This window comes from Mustela nigripes, chromosome 1, assembly GCF_022355385.1.
Source record: "Mustela nigripes isolate SB6536 chromosome 1, MUSNIG.SB6536, whole genome shotgun sequence".
Lineage (NCBI taxonomy): Eukaryota > Metazoa > Chordata > Mammalia > Carnivora > Mustelidae > Mustela > Mustela nigripes.
Window position 1 is genome coordinate 265,632,446 of NC_081557.1, and position 13,503 is coordinate 265,645,948.

The 13,503-nt window shown below is 39.8% G+C and overlaps 1 protein-coding gene across 3 annotated transcripts in view; it reads left to right on the forward strand.

The window, feature by feature from the left end:
- MRPL1 (mitochondrial ribosomal protein L1) overlaps window positions 1-13,071 on the forward strand; it is a 115,141-nt gene extending 102,070 nt beyond the window's left edge. For all 3 annotated transcript variants that reach the window (XM_059385609.1, XM_059385617.1, XM_059385626.1), the window contains exon 9: window positions 12,880-13,071. In XM_059385609.1, the coding sequence (XP_059241592.1) occupies window positions 12,880-13,013 (134 nt within the window). In that variant the 3' untranslated portion in view covers window positions 13,014-13,071. The remainder of the gene's footprint in view (window positions 1-12,879) is intronic.
- The last annotated feature ends 432 nt before the right edge of the window (window positions 13,072-13,503 follow it).

Consider the following 13,503-nt stretch of genomic DNA (forward strand, 5'->3'; position numbering starts at 1 on the left):
TGTTGTTTCCTGTCTTGCTAATTTTGGCCATTCTAACCGGTGTAAGGTGGTATCTCCATATGGTTTTGATTTGAATCTCCGTGATGGCTAATGATGATGACCATTTTTTCATGTGTCTGTTAGACATTTGTGTGTCTTCTTTGGAGAAGTGTGTGTTTATGTCTTCTGCCCATTTTTTGATTATCTGTTTTGTGTGGTTGAGTTTGAGCAGTTCTGTATAGATCTTGGATATCAGCCCCTTGTCTGTAGTGTCATTTGTGAATATCTTCTCGCGTTCTGTGGGTTGCCTCTTTGTTTTGTTGACTGTTTCCTTTGCTGTGCAGAAGCTTTTGATCTTGATAAAGTTCCAGAAGTTCATTTTCACTTTGGTTTCCTTTGCCTTTGGAGACATGTTTTGAAAGAAGTTGCTGTGGCCGATGTCAAAGGGATTACTGCCTGTGTTCTCTTCTGGGATTTTGATAGATTCCTGCTTCACGTTGAGGTCTTTCATCCATTTGAGTTTATTTTTGTGTATGGTATGAGAAAATGGTCGAGTTTCATTCTTCTACACATAGCTGTCCAATTTTCCCAGCACCATCTATTGAAGAGACTGTTTTTTTTCCACTGGATATTTTTTCCTGCTTTGTTGAAGATTATTTGATCATAGAGTTGAGGGTCCAAATCTGGACTCTCCACTCTGTTCCACTGGTCTGTGTGTCTGTTTTTGTGCCGGTACTGTGCTGTCTTGGTGATCACAGCTTTGTAGTAAAGCTTGAAACCAGGAACGTGATGCCCCCAGCTTTGTTTCTCTTTTTCAGCAGTTCCTTAGCAATTTGGAGTCTTTTCTGGTTCCATACAAATTTTAGGACTGTTTGTTCCAGCACTTTGAAGAATGCTGGTGGAATTTTGATCAGGAGGCAATGAAAGTATAGGTTGCTCTAGGCAGTATAGACATTTTAACAATGTTTATTCTTCCAATACACAAGCGTGGAATGCTTTTCTATCTTTTCGTGTCTTCTTCAGTTTCTTTCATGAGTGTTCTGTAGTTCCTTGAGTACAGATCTTTTACCTTTTTGGTTAGATTTATTCCAAGGTACCTTATAGTTCTTGGTGCCATAGTAAATGGAATCGATTTTCTAATTTCCCTTTCTATATTTTCATTGTTAGTGTATAAGAAAGCAACTGATTCCCATACATTGATTTTGTATCCTGCCACATTACTGAATTGCTACATGAGTTCTAGTAGTTCGGTTGTGGGGTCTTTTGGGTTTTCCATATAAAGTATCTTCTCATCTGCGAAGAGTGAGTTTGATTTCTTATTTGCCAGTTTGAGTACCTTTTATTGCTTTTTGTTGTCTGATTGCTGTTGCTAGGACTTCTAGTACTATGTTGAACAACAGTGGCGAGAGTGGGCATCCTTGTTGCCTTCCTGATCTCAAAGGGAAGGCTCTCAGTTTTTCCCCATTGAGAATCATATTCTCTGTGGGGTTTTCATAGATAGATTTTATGAAGTTGAGGAATGTTCTGTCTCTCCCTACAGTTTGAAGAGTTTTAATCAGAAACGGATGCTGTATTTTGTCAAATGCTTTTCTGCATCAATTGAGAGGACCATGTGGTTCTTCTCTCTTCTCTTATTGATTTGTTCTAGCACACTGATTGACTTGCTAATTTTGAACCACCCTTGCATCCCAGGGATAAATCCCACCTGGTCGTGGTGGATAATCTTTAATGTACTGTTGGATCCTATTAGCTAGCATCTTGTTGAGAATCTTGGCATCCATATTCATCAGGGACATTGGTCTGAAATTCTCCTTTTTGATGGGGTCTTTGCCTGGTTTGGGGAACAAGGTAATGCTGGCTTAATAGAAAGAGTCTGGAAGTTTTCCCTCTTTTTCTATTTCTTGAAAGAGCTTCAGAAGAATAGGTATTATTTCTTCTTTGAATTTTTGTTATAATTCCCCAGGGAATCTGTCAGGTCCTGGGCTCTTGTTTTTTGGGAGGTTTTTGATCACTGCTTCAATCTCATTAGTAGATATTGGTCTATTCAAGTTGTCAGTTTCCTCCTGTTTCAATCTTAGAAGTTTATAGGTTTCCAGGAATGTATCCATTTCTTTTAGGTTGTTTAACTTATTGGCATATAAGTGTTGATAATACTTTGTGATGATTGTTTCTGTTTCCTTGGTGTTAGTCATGATCTCTCGCCTTTCATGCATAATTTTATTAAGTTTGGTCCTCTCTGTTTTCTTTCAGAGAACCAGCTTTTAGTTTCGTTGATGTGTTCTACTGTATCTCTGATCTACTGTATCTCATTGACCTCTGCTCTAATCATATTTCCCTTATTGTGCATGGGGTTGGCTTAATTTGTTGTTGATTTTCCAGTTCTTTAAGGTGTAAAGAGAGTTAGTGTATTCGGAATTTTTCAGGTTTTTTTAGTGAGCCTTGGATGGCTATATTTCCCCCTTAGGACTGCCTTTGCCATTGGTCCAGGTTTTGGACCAATGTGTCTTCATTCTCATTGGTTTCCTTGAATTGTTTAAGTTCCTCTTTGATTTCCTGGTAGATCCAAACATTTTTGAGCAGGATGGTCTTTAACTTTCAAGTGTTTGAATTCCTTCCAAACTTTTTCTTATGATTGAGTTTCAGTTTCAAAGCATTGTGGTCTGAGAATATGCAGGGAATAATCTCAGTCTTTTGGTATTGGTTGAGCCCTGATATGTGACCCAGTATGTGGTGTATTCTGGAGAGAGTTCCATGTGCACTCAAGAAGGATGAGTATTCTGTTGTTTTAGGGTGGAATGTTCTACATAGATCTATGAGGTTCATCCGGTTCAATGTGTTGATCAAACCTCTTGTTTCTTTGTTGATTTTCTGCTTAGATGATCTGTTTGCTGTTGAGAGTGGCGTGTTAAGATCCCCTAAAATTAATGTGTTCACATCAATATGACTATTTTCTTTAACAGTTGGCTTATGTAGTTGGCTGCTCCAATGTTGGGGGCATAAATATTTACAGTTGTTAGCTCTTGTTGGATAGACCCTTTAAGAATGATGTGTAGTGGGGCGCCTGGGTGGCTCAGTGGGTTAAGCCGCTGCCTTCGGCTCGGGTCATGATCTCAGGGTCCTGGGATCGAGTCCCACATCGGGCTCTCTGCTCAGCAGGGAGCCTGCTTCTTCCTCTCTCTCTGCCTGCCTCTGCCTACTTGTGATCTCTGTCTGTCAAATAAATAAATAAATAAATCTTTAAAAAAAAAAAAAAAAAAAGGAATGATGTGTAGTGTCCTTCTGTATCTCTGACTACAGTCTTTAGTTTAAAATCTAATTTATCTCCCAGCTTTCTTTTGAGGTCCATTGGCATGAAAGATGGTTCTCTATCCCTTCACTTTCTGGGTATATCTTTAGGTTCAAAATGTATCTCTTGTAAACAACATATGGACGGGTCCTGTTGTTTTTTCCAGTCTGCAACCCTGTGCCTTTTTATGGGAGCACTTAGGCTGTTCACATTGAGAGTAATTATTGAAAGATAAGTTTTTATTGACATCATATTGCCTGTGAAGTCCTTGTTTCTATACATTGTCTCTGTATATTTCTGTTCTGTATCACTCTTGGATTCTTTCTTTTATAGATCCCCTTAGTTTTTCTTGTAGTGCTGGCGTGGTGGTCACATAGTCTTTTAGACCTTGCTGGTCTTGGAAGCTCTTTATCTCTCCATTCATTCTGAATGTCAGCCTTGCTGGATAAAGTATACTTGGCTGCATATTCTTCTCATTTAATGCCCTGAGTATGTCTTGCCAGTCCTTTCTGGTTAGCCAGGTTTCTGTGGACAGGTCTGATGTTATTCTGATGCTCCTTCCTCTGTACGTAAGGAATCTCTTTCCCCTGTCTGCTGTTAAGATATCCTGTCTGAATTTATGATTCGTGAATCTCACAATTATGTCCTTGAGGTCTTTCTAGACTTGTTGATCTTTGGGAGGGTCCTCTCTGCCTCTAGGACATGTACACTTGTTCCATTTCCCAGATTAGGGAAATTTTCATCCAGTATTTGTTAAATTATATCTTCTAGTCTTCTCTCTTTCTCCATCCCCCTCAGGGATCCCAGTAATTCTGGCATTGGAATGTTTCATTGCATCATTTATTTCCTTAATTCTCTTTTCATGGCTTCTATGTTGTTTGTTCAAGGCCTCCTCCTGGTCCTGCTTTTCTATCATTTTGTCTTCTAGATTACTAATTCAGCCTTCTGCTTCGGTTACTCTCGTTGTTAGAGTATTTAGATTAGAGTGGATCTTCTTGATAACATTTTTACCTTCTGCTAGATGGCTCTCACTTCCACTTTTAGAGATTCTACGTTGCCACTAATGGTCTTCTCCAACCTAGCCATTGCCTGAACAATTTTTACCCTAAATTCCATTACCAACATATGGCTTATGTCCATATCCAATAATTCTGTGGCAGAAGTCACAGTCTCTGAATTTTTCCTCTTTTGGGTGTTCTTCCTCCTAGTCATTTTGGTGAGAGGTGGTTGAGGGGATATAGAGCTGAATATACTGAACATGATCCAGTCAAGATGCCCCTTGGAAAGTTTTGGAGCAATTGGAAGTTACCACCAATAAGAAAGAAAAATGATAAAAAGAGAAAAAAGACAGGAAAAAAAAACAGCCAAAATGAGTCCCCAAAGTAAGATTTATAATATACATAAACTGAAAATGAACAAACAGAAAGACTAACAAAAGTAAAAGACAAGAAAGAAAAAAAAGAAAAACTCATCCAAAATGAACCCCAAGAATAAGATTTATATGGTAGTAAAACAGAAACACATATACAGAAAGAATAAGATAACCGAGGGACGCCTGGGTGGCTCAGTTGGTTGAGCGGCTGCCTTCGGCTCAAGTCATGATCCCAGTGTCCTGGGATCGAGTCCCACATCGGGCTCCTTGCTCGGCAGGGAGCCTGCTTCTCCCTCTGCCTGCCATTCTGTCTGCCTGTGCTCGCTCTCTCTCCCTCTCTCTCTGACAAATAAATAAATAAAATCTTAAAAAAAAAAAAAAAAGGAATAAGATAACAGAAAAATAAGATGGGAAAGTGGTTATAAACCCTTGATGTGGGCAAGGAAGGTTATTTCAGTATTTCCTGGGGGTATCTTTTTATCTTTGTTAAAGGACTCAACTTTCCAGAGATACAGGGAAATTAAAACTGGCTTATGTACAGGAGTAGTATTGAATAAGAAAAAAAGGATTACCTTGAAGCTTACTATATCTATATATATTAAAAAAAAAAGAAAATGAAACCCAGGTATATGTATAAAAAAGTTCAAGTTCAAAAGTTGTTATGTAATATGTTGTATTTAATATCTAGTTGTAATGGTAAGTAGGTTAAAAAAATAAAAGAAGAATTGTGAGAACTAATTGTAAAAAGTTGTATCTATGAAATATACACGTTTTAGGGCAATACTGGGAGCTTAATATATTGTTTTCCCCTATGTTGGGGTTTTACAGTTTCAGGGGACCCTGTGGTGGTTGTCCTCTCGTTCTTTTGGCTTGTCGTCTGGGGGCAGGGCCTGTGTGTTATTTTTCAGTCAGTCTTGCTTGGTCTGAGTCACCCTGCCTTCTATCAAGGGTCTGGGCTCTGTGGAAACCTGTTTTTCAGGTTTTTGTACTCTGGAGGTTTTTGGTTTGGGGCAGCTTTTTGCAGCTTTTCAGAGGGCTAGTGCAAAAAGTAAACTGTCTGTACTCAGTCCTTGGCCTCAGAGAGAAACCTCAGTCTGATCCCCCCTGGATGGTGCAGAACACACAGTCTCCCCCTCTGCAATCTCCGCTGAACACCGTAACCTTCCACAGCTGATGCAGACTCCAAGCCACTGTCTAATGGTTGCCTGATGTCCCCACTTGTCTCTGCACCCCTCGTGCCTCTAAAACCGCAAGTATATTGGTCTGGGGGTGCCCGATCCTGGCGGCTGTCAGTACTGCTGTCTGGGGTCCACACCCATGACCTGGCAGCAGTGCAGGTTGCAGAAGCCTACGGGTTCAAAGACTGCCTGCTGGCGCCCACACCAGGCTCTCTGGGGCAGGCGTGGGTGCGAGCCCTGAGGCTATGACCGTCCTGGGACCGTGGGCTTAGGACCGTGCCCGTGGCCATCTGATCCCACCCGTTGCACCTGAAGACCTTTTGTTCTCTTTGAGCACTTTTCATTAGACTCCAGGTTGATGCTGGTCCCCAAGCATGGGACATTTTCTTATTGGGGTATTACTTTCCAGTGAGTCGCTTGTGGTGGCTCCCTCATGCTTCTGTTTATCCTCTGATATCAGTCCAATAGTTGCGCTCTGCTTTACCTCTCCACTGGTGTCCTCCACCTCCGTAGAGATCCGGAAGTATGTAATCTTCATCTCAGGCTGATTTCACGGGTGTTCAGAGTGTTCTGGTAGACATTTAGCTCGCCTCAGGGGACTGATTGGAACAGGGTCTCCTGCTTCTTCACCATCTTGCTCCTTCCCTGTCCCCTGCCACTTTACTGAATTTGTTTATTGGTTCTAATTGGTTTTTGGTGTAGTCATCTTTTTTTTTTTTATCTATAATACCATGTCTGCTGCGAACGGACAATTTTACGTCTTCCTTTCCTCCATGTTGTTGCCTAAGTGCTGTGACTAGGAATTCCAATGCTGTGTTGGCTAATAGTGGGGAGAGTGGGCATCCTTGTCTCTGTTCCTGATCTTAAAGGAAAGCTTCTAGCTTTTCATCATTTAGTATGATATTAATTGTGGGTTTGTATATGACCTTTAGTATGTTAAGGTGTATATGTTCTCTCTTTACCTGCTTTGTAGATAGTTTTTATTGTAAATGGATACGACTTTTGTTAGATGGTTTTTCTACATGTATTGAGGTGATCATATGATTTTTATTTTACATTTTGTTAATCTGTATCCCATTGATGTATGCATGTTGAGCCATCCTTTCGTCCCTGGAATAAATCCCACTTAATCATGGGTTATGATTCTTGAATTTGGTTTGCTAATACATTGTGGAAGATTTATGCATATATGTTCATCAGGGTTATTGACCTGTAATTTTCTTTTTTTGTGATGGTGTTGTTTAATTTTGGTGTCAGGGTAATAATACTGGCCTTATAAAATGAGTTTGGATGCATTCTGTCCTCTTCGGGTTTTTGGAAGAGTTAAAGGAAGTTAGGTACTAAATCTTCCTTAAATGTCTGTCAGAAATCACCAGTCAAGCCATTTGGTTTTGGCTTTTTGTTTGTTAGGAGGTTTTTGATTACTGAGTCAGTTCAATCTCTTTTCTATTATCAGTTTGTTCAGATTTTTTTGTTCTTCCTGATTCAGTCTTCGAAGTTTGTTTGTTTCTAAGTATTTGATAGGTTTTGCTAGCTTATCCGGTTTGCTGACATATACCTGTTCATAGTAGTCTTAGGATTTTGTATTTCTGTGGTATCAGTTATAATTTTCTTTCATTTATGACTTTTTCTTGTTGAGTCTAATTAATGATTTGTCAATTTTGCTTATCTTTTCAAAGAACCAGCTCTTAGTATCATTCGTTTTTTTTTTTTAAAGATTTTATTTATTTGTTTGACAGAGATCACAAGTAGGCAGAGAGGCAGGCAGAGAGAGAGAGGAGGAAGCAGGTTACCCGCTGAGCAGAGAGCCCGATGCGGGACTCGATCCCAGGACCCTGGGATCATGACCTGAGCCACAGGTAGAAGTTTAACCCACTGAGCCACCCAGGTTCCCTCATTTATTTTTTTCTATTGTCCTTTTAGGTCTATTTCATTTCTTTATCTTTTTTCTATTATTTTCCACTCTAATATTTATTTATTTAAAGATTTTATTTGTTTACTTGACAGAGAGATCACAAGTAGGCAGAGCAACAGTCAGAGAGAGGGGGGGAAGCAGGCTTCTCGCTGAGCAGAGAGCACAATGTGGGGCTCAATCCCAGGACCATGAAATCATGACCTGAGCCGAAGGCAGAGAGAGGCTTAACCCACTAACTCACCTGGGCGCCCCAACTCTGATATTTATTATTTCTTTTCTTGTACTAACTTTGTGTTTAATTTGTTCCTCGTTTTGTAGTTCCTTTAGGTTTAAAGTTAAGCTGTTTGAGATTTTTCTTGTGTTTTGAAGTAGGCCTGTGTTGCTATAAACTTCTCTCTTCCAACCACTTCTAATGCATCCCATAGATTTTTGTATGTTGTATTTCACATGTCTCTAGGTATTTTTAAATTTTTCCTTTTATTTCTTTGATGACCCATTGTTGTAGCATGTTATTTAATCTGCACGTTTTTGTGTTTTTCCCATTCTTTTTCTTGTAATTGACTTCTAGTTTCCATATTATTGTGGTCAGAAAAGATTCTTGATATGATTTCAGTCTTAAATTTATTGAGAGTTGTTTTGTGGCCTAACCCATGATCTATCTGTCTTGGAGAATGTTCCATGTGCACTTGACAAGAATGTGTGTTCTGTTTTTTTTTGTTTGTTTGTTTGTTTGTTTTTAAAGATTATTATGTATTTATTTGACAGAGATCACAAGTAGGCAGAGAGGCAGGCAGAGAGACAGGGGGAAGCAGGCTCCCTGCTGAGCAGAGAGCCCGGTATGGGGCTCGGTCCCAGGATCCTGGGATCATGACCGGAGCCGAAGGCAGAGGCTTTAACCCACTGAGCCACCCAGGTGCCCCAAATGTGTGTTCTGTTTTGAATGGAATGTTCTGTGTAAATCTATTAAGTCCATTTGGTCTAATGTGTTGTTTACGGGTGATGTTTCCTTATAGATTATCTGTTTAGGTGATCATTGATGTTTAAGTGGAGTGTTAAAATCCCCTACTATTGCTGTCAATCTTTTCCTCAAGATTATTAATATTTGTTTTATATATTTTGGTCCTCCTATGTTGGGTGCATAGATATTTATAATAGTATATCTTCTTGCCAGGTTGACCCTTTTATCATCTATGTAATGACCTTCTTTGTCTTTTATTACATTCTGTTTTAAAATCTGTTTTGCTGGGGTGCCTGGGTGGCTCAAATGGTTACAGGTCTGCCTTTGGCTCAGGTCATGATCTCTAGGGCCTGGGATCTAGCCCCACGTACAGCTTCCAGCTCAACAGGGAGTCTGTTTCTCCTTCTACCTCTCCCCCTGCTTGTGCTTTCTCTCTCTCTCTGGCTCAAATGAATAAACAAAATCTTCAAAAAAAAAAAAAAATAGAATCTGTTTTGTTGGGTAAATTGAGCTAAACCAGCTTCTTGTTTGTTTCCATTTACATGGAATATCTTTTTCCGTCCCTTTACTCTCAGTCCTTACTTCTTTTTTTGTTTGTTTTCTTTTTAGATTTTATTTCAAAAGCTCCACTTTTGTGCTGAGTCTCTTATAGGCAGGGTGTAGATGAGTCTTGTTTTTGGGTTTTGTGTGTGTTCTTTTTTTAAGATTTTATTTGTTAGAGAGAGAGAACACGCAAGCGAGCACAAGCAGGGGGGGTGGCAGGCAGAGGGAGCAGCAGGCTCCCTGCTAATAAGCAAGGAGCCCAATGCGGGACTCCATCCCAGCTCCCTGGGATTGTGACCTAAGCCAAAGGGAGATGCTTAACCAACTGAGCCACCCGGGTGTCCCTTGTTTTTGTTTATAAATCCATTCAGCTACTCTCTGTCTTTAATTAAAGGATTTAGTCCATTTACATTTAAAGTAATTATTGATAGGTGTGTACTTATTGCCATTTGGTTAACTGTTTTCTGGGTGGTTTTATTGTTCTTCTCTGTTTCTTTCTTCTCCTTTTCTATTTCCTCCTGGTTTGTTAATTTCCTTTAATGTTATGTTTAGATTCCTTTCTCATTTTCTTTTTATATTTGTGACAAGTTTTTCTCTTTGTGGTTACCAGGAGGTTCACATATACCATTCTATGTGTATAGCAGTCTGTTTTCAGTTGGTAGCAACTTAATTAAAACTCATTCCAGAATTCTGCATTTTTAGTTCACCTTCTGTATTTTATGGTTTTTATGTCATATTTTATACTTTTTCATTTTATGTATCCCTTAACTAATTATTATAGCTTTAGTTAGTTTTACCACTTTCTCTTTTGACTTTTCTGCTAGCTGTATAAGTAAGTAAATGTACTACCTTTACAATATATTTTCCAGTGAGATTTTTACTTTAGTATATTTTCTTGTCATTATTAATAGTCTTTCATTTCAGCTTAAAGAAGTTCCTTTGACATTTTTTTAAAGACTTTATTTATTTATTTGTTTTATTTATTTATTTGACAGAGAGAGAGAGATCACAAGTAGGCAGAGAGGCAGACAGAGAGAGAGGAGGAAGCAGGCTCCCTGCTGAGCAGAGAGCCTGGTGTGGGGCTCTATCCCAGCACCCTGAGATCATGACCTGAGCCAAAGGCAGAGGCTTAACTCATTGAGCCACCCAGGTGCCCCCATCTTTTGACATTTCTTATAAGGTTGGTTAGTGATCATGAGCTCCTTTAGCTTTTACTTATCTGAAAAACTGTCTCTCCTTCTATTTTGAATGATAAGCTTCTTGGTGGATTATTCTTGGTTATAAGTTTTTTCCTTTAAGAACTTTGAATATGGGGACACGTGGCTCAGTGGGGTAAAGCCTCTGCCTTCTGCTCAGGTCATGATCCCAGGGTCCTGGGATCAAGCCCCACATCGGGCTCTCTGCTTGGCCGGGAGCCTGCTTCCCTCTCTCTCTCTGCCTGCCTCTCTGTCTGCCTGTGATCTCCGTCTGTCAAATAAAAAATTTTAAAAAAAGAACTTTGAATATGTCTTGCTGGTCAATTTGGCCTTCAGTGTTTCTTCTGAAAAATTTGCTGATAACTCTATGAGGTCCTTTGTATGTGTCAAGTTGTTTTTTTCCTGCTGCTTTTAAGAACTCTCTCTTTAACTTTTGACATTTTAATGATAACATGTCTTGGCGTGACTCTCTTTGGTTTCATCTCTTCGGAACTTTCTGACCTTCTTGGATCTGGATGTTGATTTCCTTCCTGAAGTTAGGTTTTTCAATTATTACTTCTTTGTATAAGTTTTCTGCCCCTTTCTTTTCCTTCTGGGACCCCTATAATGAGAATGTTATTCTGCTTGATGTTGTCCTCTGTGTTCCTTAAGCTATTTTTACTATTTAAAATTCTTTTTCCTTTTTGTTCCCTTGTCTGGGTGAGTCCTCTCCTGTGTCTGCCAGGTTAGTGCTCTGTTCTTCATCCAGTCTACTGTTGAACCCCTCGTGTGTAGGCAGTTCAGTAATTTTATTCTTCAGCTCGTGATTTTTGTTTGGTACTTTCATGTATTTTCTCTCTCTTTGTTGAAGTTCTCCTTGTGTTCGTTCATTCTTCTCCCTAGTAAGCATCTTTATGACCATTATTACTTTGATCTCTTCATCAGGTCGATTACTGATCTCCATTTCGTTAAAGTCTTTTTCGGAGGTGTTGCCTTGTTCTTTTGTATTGAAATAACTCCCTCTCCCAGTCTTGAGGAAGTGGCCCTGTGTACAAGATTTTCTGTGGGGCTTAGAAGTACAAGGGAGCCATGTGCTCAAGGGGCATCCCCTGTGTGGACTTCACACACCTGTCGGCTGTGTGTGGGTTGGGGGTGAAATGGGTGTGGGGTGCTTGTCTGTCTGTAGGCAGTGGAGGAAGGAATGAAGGAGCCGGGGTGGGGTCTCACCTGACTGGCTGTGCAACAGGTTGCATTTTTGGGTGTGGCTGCTCATCTGGTTGGTTGTGGTTTGGCTGCAGCACGGTGAGGTAGTAGCGCATGGGGCTCTGCCCCCCCAGCTGTGCTGTGGCTGGGGAATGGGGGCGCAGAGCATGCCCAATGGCATTAGGTTAGAGTGGGGTCGCCAGCATGGCTCCCACCAGCACAGACATGAGCAAGGTTAAATGAGATTGCAAAAATGGCAGCTGCCTGCACTTTCATCCCCAGAGAGTCTCAGCAGGTTCCTGCTTTTCAGGTTGCTTTAGGATTAATAAGGGAGTTTCCTTCACATACAGTCCAGAGGCTTTTCAGACGGCTTCTTTTTTGCACGAGGTTGTGGAGTGAGTTTGTATGTGAACCTAAAGTCCATTCTCTGTTCTTTCCAGTTCTATGATTCTGGATGCACCCTGTTGGTTTTCAAAGCCATAATTTTGGGAGCTCATCTCTCTGGTACAGGACACAGTGGTTGGGGTGCCTGGTGTGGAAGACAAAACCCTTGGTCAGCAGGGAAAAGTTCTGTATTTTTGAGATCCCTCCTGATTGTTGGTAACCTTGCCTGGGATGGGGCTTTTGCATAGAGTGTGATCTCTGACTTTTCTGCCTCTCTCAGTGCAGCCCTTTTATCTTCTGTTATGGATATGCTGCTCCTGTAGTCCTCAGGACTTCTTTGAGGAATGTATTCATATGTAGTTGTAGATTTGCTGTGTCTGTGAGAAGAGGTGAGTTAAGGATCTTCTTATGCTGCCATCCTCAATTATCCGTCTTTTTTTGGGCGTTTTAAATGAAGTCCCTTAATTGTTCTTATGAAAAGCCTTTTAATTTTTAGGGAATTTTTACTAAATGTTCAGTAACACAGAGTAGCATCGGTGCTGTTTCAAATCAATATTTAGAATATTGCCATCAAATGTAAATATCACCACCTGCTCCCTTCACTTTCAGCTTTGCAGTAAGATAAATTCTAGGTGGTCATCTTCTGGAAGAGAGAAATTAATTATTACAGAATGTGTAGCTTCAAGGATAGTATGCTAGAGTACACTTAGTCTTCTACTGTAGACACGAGATGATATTCCTTGTAATTAAAAATATTACTTTAGTAATATCAGTACTTTTCAAGGGGAAAATACAATGTAAGTTTTATAAGGTTTGTTGTATGCTCTATTTTTTTCTATTCTATTTATGGAATAAAATAAAAGTTGATTCTTGTCCTTGTTTCCAGGACCTTTCGTGGTACGAGCTTTCCTTCGTAGTTCAACAAGTGAAGGTTTGTTACTAAAGATCAAGCCATTGTTGCCTAAAGAAGTAGAAACCGAAGAAAGTAACGAGAAGATGCCCAAAAATATTCTATTATGAAATTATTTTCAGTGGATTAAGAAGCAACAGAGAAAATTATAAAACTATATAATTTCTACATTTGGTGTCTTGTTATTTCTTCATCATTGTACTTGACAGTGAATTTTAACACTTGGAAAATCTTACAGCACTTTCTTTCTTTCTTTTTTTTTTTTTTAAAGATCCTATGTATTTATTTGAGAGAGAGAGAGAGAGCATGAGCAAGGTGAGGGGCACATTCACCACTGAGCAGGGATCCTGATGTGGGCTTGATCCTGGGCCTCCAAGATCATGAACTGAGCCAAAGGCAGACGCTTAACTGACTGAGCCATCCAGGCATCCCACAATACTTTCAAAAATAAGAAAATAAAATTTTCTCTGTCTAAACCTATATTTTAAATCTTCCTAAATTGTCTTCCTTAGAATTCAGATTCTGCATGCTGGTAATTATAGCAGCAATTTCTAGCTTAATAACTTTCCCTTGGGAGCCATACTATTCTGAGAGAAAAGT